We start from the raw sequence: 19,517 nt of genomic DNA on the forward strand, positions 1-19,517 counted from the left end.
GTCCTATTTATTGCTGTTGTTAAAATTAGAGAATTAACATTGTTAAAGAATTTCTTCTCAGAATCTATCAAACATGTAAGCCTGTTTTGGTCAGGGAATATAGTGCCTTGCCAGGAGTTGGGTGTGAAATCATCTGGAGATATTTGAAGATACCCTATGGTGTAGGAGGGGTTTTTCAGTATGTTTATTTTTACTGTATGTAATGTTAATATTTATAGAAAAGTTCTCATAACACTACGTGTTCCGCTATTGATTAGATGACATAGGATTTCATGAGAGCTAAAATCTATTTGACTTCAACAGAAATATGGTAAGACTTAGCACGTAAAATCTCAGAGAAAAAAAATCAAGGAAAGAAGTTTGAACTAAACAAGTAGGGAAAGATGTAGAATAGTTGCCTTGGATCTCCCCCGCTCCCTCAATCCTCTCCTAACTGCAGTGTAAAGAAAACATTTGTACTCTATGGCTACTGTTTCTCTTTATGATCATGCACATTTTCTGGTGATGGTAAGTAGTGCTACAGAGGTTGCTAGCAAAGGCGCTTCTTTTTGCAGTACCTTGTAGTTGTGGAAGAAACTCAAATAACAGCCTCTGTACCACTCTGGTTTAGCTACCTATGCTTTTCTCTGAGAAGCTCATTTTATAGAGAAAGAAAATCCATATGCTACCTTTTACAACTGCTAGGCAAGTTATTGCTCAAAGCAATAGTTTCCTACCCTATCAAACCCCGCGATTTGCTAATAGCCGAGTTTCTCCATCATGTCTCTCATCAGATTAGACCGATCAAAAAAAAAAGAAGGGGATCCATATCTGAAGGACAAACATTCTGTAGCCAGAATCTTCTGAATTCCAATAGATGCTAGTGTATAATATAGTATTTTTCCTTTGTATGTGTTAGCATGTTGAGGATGGATGCAAGCCTTACTTCTTACTAACAGTTACATATATTCCATTTTAGAAAGTAAATATTAACCTCAATTTCTTGCAATTTCTGTCTGTTCCACTCCAGGTTTTTACCTGACTAGGAAAAAAAAGATAAGAAGTGAATTTTGGATGTATTTTTTGAAAACTGTATTGGTCTCTGCTGAATTGTCCTTGTAGCCTGACATTACTGCCCTAGGAGTGCAGGGTGTCACTGCTTGTTTTCAGGAGATGGAGTTCTGTGGCTGCTGGATCAAGGTCTTGAATACATGTGATTTTTTCAAGTTGTAATTTCCAACTCAGTTTCTGATCTGAAATGTCAAGACTCCTCAGTCATATGCAAACAGAATAGCGTGTCTTTATAATTATGATAGGACCCTGTTTGCCTGAGGTTGTTTCCACCCCCAACCAGCCCCAACAACTTTTGTTCTTTCAGTGACCCCAGTGGTTCCTGCAGTATCTGCAGACTCTGCAGCATCTGAATGCACATGCAGCCACTCAGTTTCTGAAAAAGAAAGATTTGGGAACAGTGACTGCTGCCTCTGCCCCAGGGGCCTGGGAGAGCACTGGCTGGGCTGCTCCTCCTGTGGAAGGCTCACGGCAACGTGTTCCTTTCTTCTTGTTACTCCCAACACCTCCCCAGACCAAGACATTTACTTTTCCAGGAGCCCCAGTGATGATATCAGTTACTGAGATTGGAAAATGAGGTTGCAGAGAAGATCAAGCAATGGGAAAGTGACTGGGTCACCTCCAGAGCCTCATTCCCGTTTCCATAGAGTTGAAATTAATTTTCCCCTTTTATATACAAATGGGAAGTCAGTTCAGGAAAATGAGATTTGTCTTTTCAGGTGAAAAAACAGGACAGGCTGTTCAGCTCCCTTGTGGGGAGTAACCACTTGTAGCCACTTCCACCAGCCCTTGTGCACATGAGATCTCTCTGCCTAGCAGCCATCTGCATCCAAGGCTGCTGAGAGACCTGGAGATGGGCCAGCAGATCTCAGAGCAACTGCAGGAGCCAACACAAGGACTGCATGCACAGGTAGTAGGAAAAACTGTTCTCCCTAGATCTGGGAAGAAAACAGTTGCTGAGCTTTATTTCATAAAAAGGGAGAGAACAGGAACATCTCATACTGAAACAACAAAACTGAAGGATGGGCTCACAGCTGCAGTATACTTGCCACACAAATAAGATGGTCCTGGAAGAAGTGATTTATTTTTCTCTATAATAGTCCCTTCGTGCTGCAATGGATCCTGTTGCATTCTGGAGAGAGAATTACTCAGCCATTAGGTTTTGAGGAGGAATAAAACAGGAAACTTAGTTTAAGGTGAACTGGAATATACATCCTTCGTTAGTATTTTAGGCATGCTTCTGTCTGCTGGCAGAATTTTAATCAATGTTTTTCTCCATGTAGTTGATATCAGATCTGTGTTTGAATATCCATGAATACGGTGTACATTACCTTGCTACACTTGTGTGGGAACTAACAGAGTACAGCCTTTTTCCCAGTAATACACATCTGGTATTAGAGCCTGGTCCAAAACATTAGTCAGTTTTACAACTATAGACAGAATTTTATGACAGTCTTCAGTAATGTGACAATGATGAGCTGATTCTTACAAATTTTCATGGACTTTCTCTTCAGTATATAACCAAATTAAAATTTAACCTTTTCAAAGTTTTCAAGTGTTTAGGTAAGCGTTTCACTGGTTCAGTGAGACCTAGCCAAATGTTTGGGGAGAGAAGGATCTTGTGAGTTTTCTAGCAGAGTTTCTGAATTGCTTTTCTGTAATAAATTCAAAAGCTAATTTGCAGAACCTTTGTATTAGATATCATTTGTGAGTAGAGTCTAAGTAGTTTAGTTAAGATTATTTTTCATACAGTTCTTGATTTTTCTTTGGTAACCATTAGCTACTGAATATACTGTTCAGGTAGAGTCTAGGAAAAACAACTTTTTTCTGGATATTACTTTAAGTTATACTCAATGTTTATACAAGCCGATCTGTTTTGAAGAAAAAGTCAGTAATCTTACTGCTTTTTCTGTGTTAATGTCTTGCAATTCCCAGAACAAACAAAAAAAAAACCAAAAAGAAAAAAATCTCTGCTTAGTATGAATTGCACAAGACTATGATGAGTCGAGAAATACTTTTTATATGCCTTCACACACACATGCCAAGAAGTCCCTGCCAGAGTTATTCTCTATTGGAATTTACAGGAGTTTGTGAAGAGCAAATACTGAAGCACTGTCTTGCTCTTTCTCCTTTAAAATACTATTTGAGGAGGAGCCTGAGGAGCTGGATTGCTCATAAAAGGATCTGTTCAATGAATATGTAAGATAGAACTCTTGAGTTGCTAAGCTGTAATTTAAAGGTAAACTTTGAGACAAAACAAAATTAAATTATTGTTTGTACAGTTTATTGTTCCTTTGGGATTTATAAAAACAACTCCAGTATTTTTTGCCTCCACCCAAAAAAGTCTGTTTGTTTGTTGTATTAGAAGTTTTAGATTGCAGTTTCCTCCGCTTTCTGAAAGACTTTAACAATTATTTGAATTCCCTGAGAACATGTTAAAACACAGGAGACAAAAACCTCAGCTTCTGTTTTCAGCCCTAGTTGTGGAGAAAGGCAGTGTTGCAGCACGTGCTGTCAGTGAGAGGACCAGGTACTTCTCATGTAAAATAGTTTGAAATATTCACAATATTTTTTTTGCTGGTTTGGTTTTGTTGTTTTTCTATATTAACAAAAAACAGGGATAAAATGCACAGGGCTTTTAGTTAACTTCAAATACAAAGTAATGTACATAGTACAATTAAGGATGTTTACTAGTGACACTTCCTAAATGATGAAGTAATTGGAAGACGTTAAATAGGAAATTCTTACAGGGTGTCTTGGCCTCTGGAAGGGATATGATGCCGGCACACTCCGGGCTGCCAGCATCCCCGGGAAGCTGCCTTGCTGGCTCCATGGGCGTGGGGTGCCTGCACATGCCTCCCGGTAGCATTCTTGGTGCTGACGCAATAGATGAAGCTTTGGCAAAGTTTATGCCAGTGATGGGCCCAAATCGCAGACCTGGCTTCTAGGTATAGCTCCAGCATAGTGGTTCATGAATGGAGACTTCTGGTTAGGCCTGTTAGCAGATTAATTAGTAGTACAATTTTTACAAAGTTGATTCATGTTTCTGTCCATTCACGGTGGTTTTGGAAGATTATTAAAAGAACACGTATTGGTGCAAAGTTTGAGCAGCAAGTAGTTGACTGTCTGAAAACCAGGATTTTTTCCCACTTCTTCTGGAAGGATGTACAGAGTAGGAGGAAGGAGGAAAATACTTTCCTTCCCCTGCTCTGTCCATCCTCCTCAGCAAGGGGCCAAGCATGATCCATTTCTGTTCCCAGGGCAAGACAGGGTTTCCCACCCTTCAGGTATGCCTGGCCTTTTCTCCCAAAGCGTAGTGTTTGGTGCAGGTCCCTTATGTGACATTGCTATTTGTAACTTCAGTGTCAAAGTGAAATCAAGACTAGGTGTACATAATTACAGGATGAGGGAAGAAGGTGGTGATGTAAAGGATCATTGAAAGGGCCTCTGTTTACAGTGAGCTGTGTTTAAGCCTCTCTGCATATCTTGCTAGTTGTTCTTCCTTTCAGATATTAAGGTTTTGCAGTTTCTGGAATAAGGAGCAGGGACAGAACCCCAGAGTCACCAGAACAAGTTGGGCAGAGGCTACCTGGCAGCAGCTTGCACATTTGATGGGCTCAGCGAGGCCACGGTTGCCAGCACACCTGCTGGGGAAGAATCCTGGGCACCAGCTGCTCCTGCTGCTGCTTGACGTCCCGGTCAGGAAAACACAAAGGTTCCCCAGGTTCTGGGGAAATACCAGTCTTTGCCAATGGCAAGCACCTAATTAGATTTGTTTATCAACTGTTTTTGTAATTACAGAAATATGTAGCTAATTATTTTTCTTTGAGGCAGCTCATGCTCACCTCTCTTAAGAATGTGCAATGAATAAAGAAGGTAAACTGTTATGTAATTGTACTTTAGACAGTAAATATTTAATGCAACTGAACCGTAACAGAGAATGGGGCACTGAGAGTAGGCTAGTGCGTGAGTAATATGAGGTTGATTCTCTTATGCCACACTTTTATAGTTTTAAATTTTAAATGCATAGTACATAGCAAAGATAGTCCAGATCAGTGATCTGTTTAAGTGCAAGAGGTAGCATATTTATTTGCTAAATTCTGGCAAGGTTAGGGTTCCGGATTTGGTGGTTTGCGTTTTTTTTTTTTCCCCCAAAAAATCCAGTGTCAAAACAGGAAGAGAAGAGCATTTTTCAAATGGTAGAAGAGTCAAGCTCAGCTTCCAATTTATGCAGCTTTATTCCTGTGTCTGGCATCAAAATTAAAAAGGTTCCACTCCAAATAGTTACATTACCTAGATATGCTATTTTTATTTTTTTCTAAACAGAAAAACATTCTTATAAGAAAAAGAGGTTTTTATCAAAATAATTTTCTCTGGTGAAGAAATATTACATGATAAAATGTGGGCTAGCTCAGGAAATACTTATCTTGAACAAGCAAATAATACTAAGGTTACCTGTACTTATTTTGGACAAAGGTTTCTTGCCTTATGGTTCAATAATTCACTGAGTTATGGAGGCATTTGTATGTTCCACAAGGAAACTAAACAAAATTTAAAACCAGTAAGAAAGAAGGTTTTCAGCTATTTGCCATAGATACTGCTTCTGAATACAAAAAATAATTTATTGCAATATATGACGTACAAACAAAGTCAAATCATTAATCTCAAACATTTTTTCTTGCAGTCTCGTCTGTAGATAAAGCTCTCAATCAGAGCAAAGCTTCTGGTGGTGAGCAAAGTTTTCTCCTGCAAGATATTACAAGCAGCTTCTTGTGCTGCCGAGCCAACGCTCAGCACTTCCTTCTCCTCCTTCCCCCTTTCATTGCTCTCTCCCAGCCATGGAGACTCCTGGGGCAGCCCCATCAGGAAGAGTAAGTGGCCAACACTGCTGGGCTTGCTGGTACAAAGCCGTGCAGTACTCCAGCCTCAGGAGAAGGCATTGAGTAGAGGGGAGGCTGAATTACCAGTGAGTCAGAGAGAAGGGGAGGAAGAAGAAGGGTCACACCTGAGTTAGGAATATGTGTGTGTATATATATATATATATGTATAGTGCAGAGGGGAGTTGGAAAAGAGGAGGTGAAGAACATGCAGAGACTGATGAAGAAGGATCATCCTGTGGTAAATGCACAAGATTGAGACTCATTTACTTTATTGTGTCTCAGTTTACCTCTAAAGTTGACTCTGTACTGATGTATCTTGAAGGGTTGTGCAAGCACCATACGATCTTTAGACAGAAGTTTTAGATACGGGGAGACAGGCTGAATCAGTAGAGACTGAGTCTCCTCTTGTGTGAGGTGAATAGCAGCCATGCAATTCTAGCACAAAATGAGAAGGGAGCAACTCCCAAAGGTCTTGTACTTTTCCTACTTGGATCCTCCACAGGCAAAACTGCCATTCTGTAAAAACTATTGACAGACTTCAGGTTTTGGCTGATGTTAAGCATTTCAAAAGTAGGTGATGTGTTGCTATAATGGCAACTGCTGTATTACCACTTAGAGTTTTGAACACGTATCTTCTGTAGTTTCATTGGAGAGGGAGGGTGTAGAAATCTCGTGGGCAAAGCTGTGGAAATAGAGGGAAATTTTCTTAAGTGTCCTGTTAAGAGTTGAAAGCAAGTTTTGGTTTGATGGCATGAGTAAAAGCCTCTGCAGTCATTTTCTTTGAATGTTGTCTAACTTAACTGTTGCTAGTACGAAAAGCAGAGATAACTAGAGTTTGCATTGTGGCGATGTAGAAACCATGACCAGGACTGCAGGTAGAAGATGCTGTTGAACCACTGAGGCCCTGCATTAGAGAACTCACTGTCTACACAGCACAAACAAAACACAGAAGTGGAAAACTGAGGCATGGAAAGGAAACAATTTGTTCCAAAGGAAATCAGGAAATGAGCTCCGAGCTTATTATTGCCATTCTGCATTTTAATTCCAAGAGTGCCCTCTCTTTCTCTCTCAGAAATAAAAAATGTCAATCTCAGCTTATTGAACATTTCCCCAAAACAAGTTCCATTTGTTCTATTCCACTTATCAGTGGAATTTATCAGTATTTTTCTATTAATATGTATGTCATTATATCCATTGTTATTTTACATAAAATAAGTATACATAATATACCAAATTTTAATCAATGTTGGGTAAACTTGGATCTTAGTGTCAACCAGTTTCTGCTTGTCTACCTAATAGTGCCTTAGCAGAAAATGAGAATGATACCTTGTGGCTCGGATAGCTCCTCAGTGCAACCCATAAAATGCATATACTTGCAAACAGTGGTTCTTGAGGAAACTGTAAATTAAAAAATGAAAAGTTAATAAAAAAGATCACTTAACATGTTATAGGTAGGTGAGAAATGAGAATGCAGAACAGTAAAGCAAACTTGGTTGAATAAATGCTCGACAATTACCTCAACTTTCTGCAGAAAGAGAATCTGTTCTTCAATGGCAAAACCCTCACTGGCGGATTCAAGGATTCCAATTGTGTTCTCACAGTGGAAGCATTTAAAGTGCTGATAATGGTCAAATCAGAAATCTATGTAATAGAGTAAGATGTAGATGTTTGAGAGAATTCAGTTTTAAGTTGCAATACATAGGCAAATGCAAAGGGGTCTCTGAAAGAGCAGCTATATCTAGAACATTGTTACAGTTAAGAAAATATAATTTATAGTTTGGATAACTTAGTCTGGGTGTAACTGTGAGTGAAGAAAATCATATCTTTTGGGCACTGGCAATAGAAGTAGCTTGACCTAATGCACTATGCATAGAGATCTGAACTCTATACCTCTTTTTGGCATTAGTCTTGGACAAAACACAGATTCTTTGTGCTTTTTCTTTTACACAAAATGAATGTCATTATATGAAACTACTTAACCTATTTTGGAAATTGGTGTATATGGAATTGGAAGTGTACAAGTCTTAGAAGCTTGTTATTAAATACATGTTTATTTTAATAGTTGGGAGTCTAGCAGAAGAGTAGAATCCAAAGAGTACAATTTCAGTAACTAATAATGTGTTTTTATTTATGCTGTAGTTTATTTGGAAGAGGGATGGGAGTAGCATGTCAGTAAGGTATTATCTTCAAAGTTGCCATGGTAATGCAACCTACTACCTGTTGCTAAGAACATGCTGTAGCTGTTATTACTTCTATTACACCTCTTAACATTTCAGGATGTATCCTTTAGTTTTTAAGGTGTTATTTTAGATTCAGTTTCATACGTTAAGAAAACCAGTAAGTTTTGCCACTTCCCAGCAGGGGTCTAGAGCAAAAGCAATGACAGCAGTGCAAGAACCTGATTCCGCTAACATAGCTCCCATCTTCTAACGCAGAGTCATTTACAAGCTATCTAACCATTTAGGAAGACAAGAATTATCAAGACAGTTCAGTGCCCTATCTATATTAATACCCACTTTCCCTGGAAAGTCAGTGATCGTTATTTGGAGACAGAAAAGACTAAAGCCCCAACAATAATGCAGTATAAAAACTTCAAAATACAGACAGGTGGTCCTTTGCACTAGCACTAGAAATGGTAATATCCAATTTACTAAGAGGATCTTGTCCATTGCAAGTCTCATTTCCTGCTCCAGCAAAGTGCCCTGGGACCTCTCTTAGTACCCTGGACCCTGCTGAGCAGCAGCAGTATGATAAGCCTCAGGTCAGCCAAAGTGCTGCCATTCAGGACCACAGCAACAGTGAGACTCGGGATGCCATCAGTCATATGCTACTGCTTGTGAGTACTATAAACTGCAGGCAAGAATGGGAATTATACACTGTATTTTTGATCACTCAAAAAAAAAGCAGAGTAACGTCTCCTTCAAGCTGCCTGTTCTCCCAGGCTTTCATTTTCATCTTTTACTGGTGAGTTCAGCCCCGTAGGTAGTAGTAGATGGCTAGCACATTGCAATATAGTTCCAGCGATATATTTACCAAAGTCAGGATGGTTATCTAAACTGTTCCTTTCAGGTATGGAGGTGGTGATAGATGACTTCTGTCTTCTACACTTACAATGCTGTATTTATACAAGTCTCTGTGCTTTCTCGTTGGATTCTTTTTTCCAAGACCTGTCTCCTCCTTTTAGTTCAATAACTCTCTTCTTTGCAGCTAGATACCAACATTTGTCTGTCTTTTCCTCTGCATATGAAAGCCATTGGCTGAATTTTGCAAAATTTGTGCTGGCAAACTCCTATATCTGGATTTCTCATGTCTCCAAAATGAAAAGTTTGTACGTGAACAAGCAGTCTGTAATTTGCCAGTGTTCTTATGCTCCCTTTCTGTCTTTGTGTCCTGTGGTTTAGCACTTCATGTAAACTTTTATATTAACTTTTGTGGTTTTGTCTAGAAAATACTGATAGCTAAGTAAGTATCACACAATAGTATCAAAGAGCTAGTTATTTCTTTTTATAGAGAACAGTACTCCAGTTACTATTGCATAACAAGTGCTGATTTTTGTTTAACTGAGCTGTGGGATAATACTACACTGTATGAGCATACACAGTACGTGTTTTGCAGGTGTGCCCACATTGCTGTGAACTGAAGGTATATGCATCTATTATACTTATTACTAAATAAATAGTAACAGTCACAGGGATAATCACAGTGAAAAGCATACTTAAAGGTAAGAGGTTTGGTGTGGTCTCAGCTGTCTGAATACGATCCTCACAGGCAAGGTCTCAGATTCTTCCCCCGGTATGCTGTGCTCATAATTGTGGCACTTAATTTAGGAACAGAAGTGTCTTAGACTCCATCTGCAGTCAAAGTCAAAAACATGTAACTCTGAAAGGCAGTTCAGTCTCTTTAAGCGTTAGTCACTGGGCAGAGGCACCTACTTCTCTCCACTGACTTACACCTACGAGTACCTGAAATACATCTGACCTTAAGGCAATAATTCATAGCCCATTATCAAACTCAGAAACAGTTGAAAGCATTTCCAGTGCAGTGTAATGTATTGACATTTTGGAAAGCTACCTTCTTTGGCATGTGCAGGATTATCTATCCTAATTGATTCTGACCATTTTTTCAGTCAGAGGTAGCTACTTAGTTTTGCAGGCTCTATGTTTGCTCATGCAACAAACAGGTCTGTGAAGAGGGCAATGTGGGTACTGCTTCAATATCTGAACTTCTGATGGCTGCTGTTAGCTGGTTCTCTATGGCAGTTTTCTAATCTTGGATTTCAGTTGTCTGCAAGCACTTTTCCCAAAGTCTGCATGTTGTAATAGCCTTGCCTCAAGATATTTCAGTTCAAAATCTTTTCACCGGAGTTGCTGATGTGATCTGATATGACCAGCTGTTAAAGGCATGCCTGTGAATCCTAGCATCTTCCTCTGGCTGTATTTCCAGGTAGGCTATGCCTCAGTGCAAAAGCAAACTTAACAGGAGACTTTTAACATTGAGGAGGGTTTTATGAACAGGTTGTCAGCTTCTGTTTCTTGCCTTTTACTCATTGGCACAAGCAGTGGTGATAATACTGTTTAAGAGATGAAGATACAGCAGTTGTATGGATTTTGGTCAGTAAAGGAGGGCAGAAATTACAGCTGGCGAGTACAGTCAGGCAGTGCCACTAGTTTATGTTGAGCATAAGAACCACCATTTACTCCAAAATACAGTTTTGTAAGAAAACAAGAGGATGAGTGAAATGTTTCATCTGCAAATGTTGCTAGTCTGGAGATGGAACTTTGAGTAGCTGAAATTCAAGTAATTCACTGGTTAAAAAAAAAAAAAAATCATTCATGGGGTAGGACCACTGCAGGGGAAGTTAAGTGATTTTCTGTGTAAAAAACATTTGCAAAACCAAATGATGGTTTCTACACCATCATTTCATCCCCTTTTGGTAAAAAGGGAGTACCAACAGTTACCTTCCTTTGCAGGGCATTCTGAAATGAAACTGCAGAACACATTGGATGAAATTACTACTTAAGAGCTCATTAGGACTATTACCAGAAATAGAACCATGCATCGTATGGCACAGAAAGCCTCATGTTTTGGAATATTTACATGCTTAAAAATTCAGTGCTTACAATCGGTGAGGTGAGGTGGCTGCCCCAGTTTCTCCTGCTGGAAAGGAGAGTCATCCTGTCTCTGTAACCTCCAACATCAGTCTCACCGTGTCTGTTCAGAGGAAGTGTTCTTGTTCACTGAAGATCTTATGCACATGAAGAAATCTGCAGACAAGAATTTACAGTAACCTTTATAACACTAATACAACAGAATGAAAATAATCCAAGCAAGTACAAATCACCATGAACAAGCATTACACATCTTCAAATCAAAAATAATTCCAGTAATTCTGCGACTTGTTTTTAACCTAACTTTTCATCTAAGTTTGCTACTTCTACACAACAACGTTTCCCTCTTTTAGAAAAAGTTTCCACCAAAACCAGAATGATGCTTAAAACATCAACAGCTCATCTTCCTTCATCTTAGAAATCCCAAGCCTTTTCATAAGTGAAATAGTGAAGGAGCCAGGGTCTCCATGGAATCCACAAGAGGCCTTACACTACTGCCACTCGGTTTTCCATGGAAAGTACTCAGCCACTGCAGTATGTGTCCTAAAACAGTCAGCTTAAGAAATATTTGGATGAAAATTGTAGAAAAGCTTGACTAGAATAAATACTTGTAACCTCTCATGAGTTTGCTGTGGTATTCCTGACTTACCACATGGAGCTGCATACTAAATAAAATCAGTAATTTGGTGGCTGGTCCTAACTTCTGCTCCATGAAGCTGTTCTGTTGTTTTGTCGCAGCTATGGCCCTGTTTTCTCTCCTAATTTGTTGTGCTTGCTCAGTGAAATTGAATCCCACATCATTTCAGGCAAGTCTTGGAGAAGTTGTTTTCCTCGGTGCAGATGGCTCTTTCTTCCAGATGTGACAGGCAGCTAAGAGCTGCTTCGTTTTTTCTTGAAATCACGCTGACACTGTGGCCGCAGTAGTACTGTGGTTCTTGCCCCGTATCCGATTTTCCCGTGACTATAAGCTGTCCTGCGTGTCCGTTGCAGCATGCACCACACGGGCTCCTGTTATCTAATGTAGGTTGCTTTGGTTTGTTTGGTTTGTTTTCTCTTCTGTTTTAATGAGGACAAAGTAAAATTCAAGAGCACGGTGGCCCCTGGGAGATGTCCCCGCTGGAAGCTCTTGTGGCAGCTTGGCTCCGGCAAGGGTGCAGCCCTTTGTGTTTGCGGCTGCAAATGTTCCACCCTTGTATCTTCAGCCCAAAGCAGCCAAGGAGAACCTGTACCCTTGCCGTTTCCCTTCACCCTGCTTGTTTCACTTGGGAACACAATGAGCTGTCAAAATTTCCTGCCCTGTTTCCACAGAATCCTTCCTTTTGCTCCAAAAAGGATTATTTATCTAAAACTGCTAATTGCATAAATTGTCAGAACAATTGTTTAGCTTGATTTTAAGGTGGAGAGCAAAGAGATGTAAAGGTCTGTTGGACTGGTGAAAATCACCCTCAAAGTCCTCTGTCAGAGCGAAAAAGAGAGTGGTGTGTTGCCATGAACGACCCTTGCCTCTCAGACAGTAAAAATCATCTGGTATGGTGTACATCTGGTGCAATCCCTATTTTTAGCCTCTCTGTTGAGTGTACTTAGAGGTAATTAAAAGTAATAGGGAAGAATATAAATGTTTTCCAAATCAGTGAGCCAAGAAAAAATGGAGGAAGGCAGGTGTGGTTGATGTAGCCCACCATCGCTTCTTAACTAGTCTTTCTCTAATGATGTAGAAAAAGACTAGGTGGCACCTGGCAAAGTATTTTGAAATAACAGATTCATGAGGTAGAGCTGCTTGATAACATCTTTGACTCATCAGAAACTTGCCTTCCCTGAGGGTAAAGTTAATAGTCCTCGAATATAAGGATTTTAGTGGCTTTTACTAAGTCAGCGAGGATGCAGATTTATTCTGCATATAGATTCCGATAGTGCTAGAGACAGCCCAAACTTTTATTGTCTGTAAAAAATGTAAAATGACACAAATAGCCGATCGGAATCATCAGTAATTTTCCATGACTGCAGGCCCTCAGCTTTGCTGGTAAAGTAAAACTTATTCACATTTTCTTAGTTTGAAGAACGTAGAGCTGGTAGCAAGTTTATCGATCATCATGCATAGTCCTTAAGTATTTCAGGTCATCTTTCAGCATGTATAAAGCCCATGCCATCAGCTGCTTCAGTTGTTTTCATCTCCTCCTTCGGAATGATATTCTTCTGCTCACCTAAATGGTTCTTTTCCTACTCTGCTGCTTAGCAATGGTGGGCATTAGTCCAGGGTGATTTTCGTCTTATGAAATGGTTCTTCAGTGCCCTGATCATCTTCCTAGAGGTCCTTCTTTCTACTTTTTCCAGGAGGAATTCAGCCTTCTCATAGACAGTGTGCTTTGACTAATAGCATCAATACCTCCCTTGCTTTCCTTCTCTTTACTGGAATTACGTTGCCTGAATAGTGCACATACGTGTCTGAGCTGGCTAGTCTTTAGTTCTGTGGGAGACATCAGCAGCACCATGAGAGGAAGCTGGACTAGCAGTAAAATGAAAGTGGAAGCTGCAGGTAGCTGGGCCATAAAGCAGTTGAGGCAGAGAAGGTGACAGTAGCAGTGAACTTTATTTTTAAAAACTGTAGCTGTATATACCTGGTATCTCCCAGCTTTGTGTTATCAGCAAGTCTCACTAGTGCTCTCCTAATTCTGTGTCAAGATCATCACTAAAAAGTTTGAAGATCATTCGCAATATGAATCTTCTAATCATGCAGTAATTGGTCCCAAGCGAAAGTTTCCTTTCAGTGCACCTTGTTATCTTCTTACTTTTAGTCTTTTCTGACTTAGGTTTTTGTACTCATCTCTTGCCTTCTCTTAGATGTTTAACAAAGTGCATATGGTTGAAATGCACTACAGTATTGATTTTTTCCTCTTGTCTAACAGGTAGCTATTTTATTCAAGGTAGTTAAGTATCAAGTTTTATCTTGTATGGTCTACTTTTGGTAAGCCCACATTGTGTTTTCTTCTGTGTTCCAGTTGTCTACCTACCTTTAGTGATCTCTTCCTCAAAATTTGGGGTCATGCTATTAAGATCAGAGTTAGGCAATTTTTCCGATATGTAAATGTGTATGATTTTGTTATTCTCTAGTACTATGGTACCACTCTTGAACAGATAGATAGATATATTATTTCATGTCCAGAAAGAAAATTGATCTTTCTGGGTTTGCAGTATCACATCTTGGGTGTTTTTCAGATTTTTGGAGTTTAAGTTGCTCTCTTTTTTTGAAGTACCTGTTGATTTAGTCAGGAGTGACACGTTTATCAGTGTGTTAATGCAGGGGATTATTTGCAGTTTCCTGTTAATTCATTGGTGCTTACAGAGAAACAAAAGCCTCAATCAAGGCATGCTCTGTGCTCTGAATTTACACCCACTCTTAATTTGCTGATGCTTGTATTAGTGACAGGCTCAAGCCTGTCTGGTTTTGGGGGGTTTATATAATGTGTACCATATGCTTGCCATTCTTACTCGTTCTGCACGAATCAGCCAATCTGATGGGTCTACCTGTGGCGGAGAGCAATGCTTTCAAGTCTGGGTGCTGCCTTATGAGCTCTGACTCGTGGGTGCTGATGAATCTTGCTTCGGTGTTTTACAAACTCTCCAGCTATTTGCTCCACCCTTCTGCCCTTTAACAGAAGGATCGCAGGGGAATAGGTTTATATACCTCTGTTGCCACAAGTTGCACGTGATTTTAAACTGCTGATGAAGGTAGACCCGTGCTGTTATCATACCTTTGAAGTGCAACAGCTGAAGAGCAGGCAGAGGTTTGCACCTCCTGCCCCTGCTATCAGGAGGGGTAAGTGGGGTCAACAACAGCTTGAGCTGTTTTGGGCTGGTTCCTTAGAGTGAACGGTTGGCAAGCAGGAGCTGAGTACAGGGAACGCATGTTCTGTCTCTGGAAACAAAAAAGCAAAGTGAAAGTAAGGATGAGAGAAAATAGATTTATATTTATAATCAAAAGTGACTGTGTTTGAAATATTCTTAATTTGAGTGCACGCTCCTGTGTCTTTCATACCTCTAAGGACCCCTAGAGGGCACGGAGGTTTTTCTCCACCTCGAATATTTAACTTAATAGGTCTCCTTGGCTTTCATCCCTTAAACATAATTGTAAGCACATTTTAAGTGAACATTAGATAGAAAAAAATAACAGCATCTAACTAGGTCCTTCTTTTACGCTGCAAGATGTTTTCTTGGTTTTAAACACAAGCAGTAGAAGCTAGCACTAGCAGCCAAATTCTTGAATTATTTTTGTTTAGATTAGTCAGATGCTATATTCGTATCCCAGAGGAAGAACAATTCAAACTAATAATTCATCATTCTATTGCAAACTTTGAGAGGCCTACCATGTGAGCTGTCTGAGGAAGTGCAGTGGGTATGCTTTCAACACTATGGCCTGTGCTTCTGTAGAAGAGGAACTGATATTGTGAAGAACTGGACTACTCTAACCTGAACCTCCAAAATCTCCAAACTTAATCTTAGTTAAGAAATTTTAATATTTTGGTCTTGTTTTTTGCCTATAAAGAAACGATTACATTACAGTACAAGTTATTTAAGGTTATGGAAATATAAAAATGACATCTGCTTCCGACTACTTCCTATCTACTTGGGGAGAGGTTTTGTAACTCTTACTCATCCTGAGTAGCATTTTTCTCCTTAAATGAGTTTTGCCTATTTCATCAGTATTACATGGTAAGTCAGGTACTAATCAATGTGAGTTACACAGCAATGCTAATTCTTAGTATTGTGTTGTCACTTTAAGGTATTTAAATATACATCCTAAAGCTCTGGAGTAATGCTTATCTAAGAACATCAGGTTTCACTTACACAAAGCAGCTTCAGTGTTTGAGGAGAAGGCTGACATTTTCCAGAGTGCTTAAAGAGCAGAAAGTAAAACAAAACCAACCAAACAAAAACACCTTAAAAAAAGAAAGGTCCTATTTTGTTTGGGGTTTTTTTCATCAGCTCATGATTTTGAGACCAGTCCCACAGCTTTGGAGGTCAGTTGGACTGTGAGCCTAGTCCAAGGTTGAGACTTTTGTGTGTGATGCCATGACAGTCAGAATCCAACTGGTCTTGTATGGGCAAAAAAATGGACTACTCTTGAAGCAGTGAGAGTCTACTTACTGGGCAAGAAGCTGTTCAATATGATAAACACTTTGTTCTGATAAGAGGATCAGCTGTACTGCTTTACCCAATTACCCAGGGATGTCATGGGAGATGATTTTTTGGACCTTAGTTTTCCCACTAGAGGAGTGTAATGTCATCACTCTGAATAGAAAATAGATCTAGATCTAAACAGCAGAGAAAGGCAGCTGCCCCTTCTAACATCTCTGGGGATTTTGTGTTTTGCAGGAGATGCACGGGTGAGAGGTCAGACAGGGGTTCTCTCCGAGCGCCGTGGCTCCTACCCGTTTATAGACTTCCGTCTTCTTAACAGTAAGTGCAACCCTTCCTTCAGGTCTGCATTAAAAAAAAAAAAAATCTGTATTGAAAGTATACAAACCAAACTATCTCATTTCATACGTATCTGTAGTTCAGCTGTCTTCACACAGTCAGCATTAATAATTCTGTTATTCCCACCCAGTGTTTGACTGTGAAATGTTTTGATTGTATGAATACTGTCCATAAAGCTGAGTCTGTCAAGTAAATACAGTAGTGCCATGGGATGTGCTGGAGGGGACAGGAGGTGCTTCAGAATTAAAAAGATAAACCTCTGTGTCCTTTAGCCTCTTAGCCAACAGTTGGAACAGATTTATGTGAGTCTGTTATCCGGTCATATAGAATTGGCACAGAAGAGGAGCATGTGACAGCACTGACCAGTGGTTTACAATAACATTAATTTTTCCAACAATTAGAACCCAATCCAAAGCCCCATGGAGTCTTCTCATTGACGTCAATGGATTTTGGGTCAGGCCAGCAGTGAACATCTGTTAAAAATAATCTTAACCTCATTTTGATTGAAGTTATTTTGCCACTGTTGTAAATAAAGGAGGGCAAATCTAAAACAAAAGAAAAGAAAAAGAGATCCTGTTGGATTTTTTTCACCTGATGGATTCTCTATACTGATGCAGACCCATTAACCAGTGTGTAAAAAATAAATTAAAATAAAATAAAAAGACAGAGAGCACCTAGTCTTGGGCTCTGTAGCATTCAGTCTGGATGCTGTGTTAACTCCAGTGTTCAGGCACAGGCAGATCTCGATGTGTGCTTGTGTACTGCACAGACCACTCTGTGTAGCCTTTCAATAAAAGTTATTCACCGTCTTCGTCAAAACAGACTGAAACTCCAAGTTTGTTTAGTGATGACACTTTTAAGCTTCTAGCGATTATGCTTTTCATTAAAAAGCAATTATCAAACCAAAGTTTTATGTCTCCTTTTTGTAACTGCTTACCCGAGTGCGTGGGGAAGGGAGGTAGGTGGCAGGGAGTTTGGGGAGAAGCCCAGCCGCAAAGGGTGAGGTCTGGCTGGGGGTCAGGAGAAAAGAGGGGCTAATAGGAAGGGGAGGACTTGGGCTCTGATCGGCTGCATTCACCCAAGCTGGCAAAGTTACCACTGCCTGGCAAAGTGCTTGCTTTCAGTCTTGCCACTAAAAGGTGTCTTTTAGGTCGTAAGTCCATCAGCGTACTTGCTATGGCTGAGGTAGAAGGACACGAGGGGTAAGATGGGTCCAGCAGTTTTCCCAGGACAAAGGGAATAACATACTGGTTGAGCAGAGCTCTGAGGATAATTTAGTCCTGGCTTGCCAATGAAAAATGTGAAGAAAAACCTGGTTTATGCTAGCTGGAAATATTACCGTTGATGGCCTTAAAAGACTGAGACAAAATAAAACTTCTTTTCATTCATGAAATAGAAGTGAATGTATATTCACATTCGAGTGTGACTAAAATAATAGAAATTAATAGGTCTTTCCTTTTTATTTTGAATACATACACATTATTTAAAATTCTCATCATATGTTTTTTCCTTTCCCTGGTTAAAGAAACCAAAAACTCTTCAGCTCTTTTTTCTGGTCATAGGGCTTTCACTTTTATCCCCTGTAGATGAATCCTGCCATCCTTCAGATCCTGCCAGCTTCTGGGAGGTGCTGGTGCTGTCCATGGGCTGTCTAGGGAGAGATCCATGGCGAGAGATGTACCGGTGAATACTCAGCCTTTGGTCATACATGGAGCAGGGCACTCTGCATAACCCCTCTCCTGTAACTGCTGAACTTAAAAGCAGTGCCTCCCTCTGCATGCACCTCTGGTCCCGCAGAGGTGGGGCACCTGGGGTTTTATGTTCCGGTGCTCACTGTCCCTGGGACCTCTGACTTACTCCTCCTTTTTACTGCTTTTCCGTAATCTGAAGGAAGTCACTACGGCTAGTCATGATCTCTGTGTAAGGAGAACCAGTGATCCTGGTTTTGGATTTCCTGTTGTTTTCAGGTTTTTATGTATTTACTGCTTTCTGCCTAGGGAGTGGTGTTGGCTTAATTTTTCAGTGCAAAATGAAGTGAGATTTCTAGGCACTTGACTACTAATTTTGTAGATGGCAAGTGCACTGGGCCTGGCTCACTCGGTGACCTACAGGTAAATGAAGATGCTCAGTGTCAGAGCACACAGACATGTGTTTTGCCAGGAAGTAAATAGACTTTTCTATTATTTGTTCATATAAATCTATCTGTGAAATCCATTTCTGCTGTGCATACCATATAAGCAGCAAAAACCATGGTGCCTATCCAAAAGAAACATACACAAATGTCGCTACTGCAGACTTTTTTGAAAAGTGCCTAACTTATACTTGCAGTAAAATTTTGGCACCATGTTACATTTGTTCGGGGGCAATAACTGACAGGCAGCAGCTGTATACTGAAAGCTGTTACAGTAAGGGAGGGATGAGGCAGAGAAAATTTTATCATAAATATCCTCAGAAGTTATAAAGAAATGCAGCATAAACATTACTCCATCTTCTTAACATTACTTAAGTTTCAGACAAACTGAGCTTAAATAGTGATTGTTCCCTCTACCATCTGAAATACTACTCCAAATAACAGTACCACCCTTGTTTTAAAGTAAGGGAAAACACTGAAGCTCATTCTTGAACACAGTTCACATTCATTCTGAAAATTGACATTTAAAGAAAAAATTCAGGGCATTGCTATTTAATGTCAGACTAAAGGTTACTTAAATGTAACTTTTTTAACATACTTACAGATTCAGTCAAACTAGTGGATTTTTCCCTACTAGGGATATTAAGGGTTAACACCGGGTAGACCATATCTTTTGTTTTTTCTGGAGCCCTGCAGTAAAGTCCGCTGTGTAACTTAAGACACCGTTAAGTCTTTTTGGATAGGAAAACTTCCTGCACTCTGAAAATGGGATCTTCTGTAGCCCTCATCAAAGCCAACAGGATTAATGTTGGCTTCTTGCTGTTTGAGCTAACGTCTGTGATGCCATCTACACGTTCCTCCGGTGCCTCTCTGCAA

General features: G+C 39.9%; 1 protein-coding gene across 2 annotated transcripts in view; it reads left to right on the forward strand.

Annotated features, from left to right (window-relative positions):
• The window catches only part of PDE7B (phosphodiesterase 7B), a 183,238-nt gene that overhangs the window by 128,793 nt on the left and 34,928 nt on the right, over positions 1-19,517 (forward strand). For both annotated transcript variants that reach the window (XM_052784442.1, XM_052784441.1), the window contains one exon: positions 16,409-16,492. In XM_052784442.1, the coding sequence (XP_052640402.1) occupies positions 16,409-16,492 (84 nt within the window). The remainder of the gene's footprint in view (positions 1-16,408; positions 16,493-19,517) is intronic.

This window comes from Harpia harpyja, chromosome 4 (genome assembly GCF_026419915.1).
Source record: "Harpia harpyja isolate bHarHar1 chromosome 4, bHarHar1 primary haplotype, whole genome shotgun sequence".
Taxonomy (NCBI): domain Eukaryota; kingdom Metazoa; phylum Chordata; class Aves; order Accipitriformes; family Accipitridae; genus Harpia; species Harpia harpyja.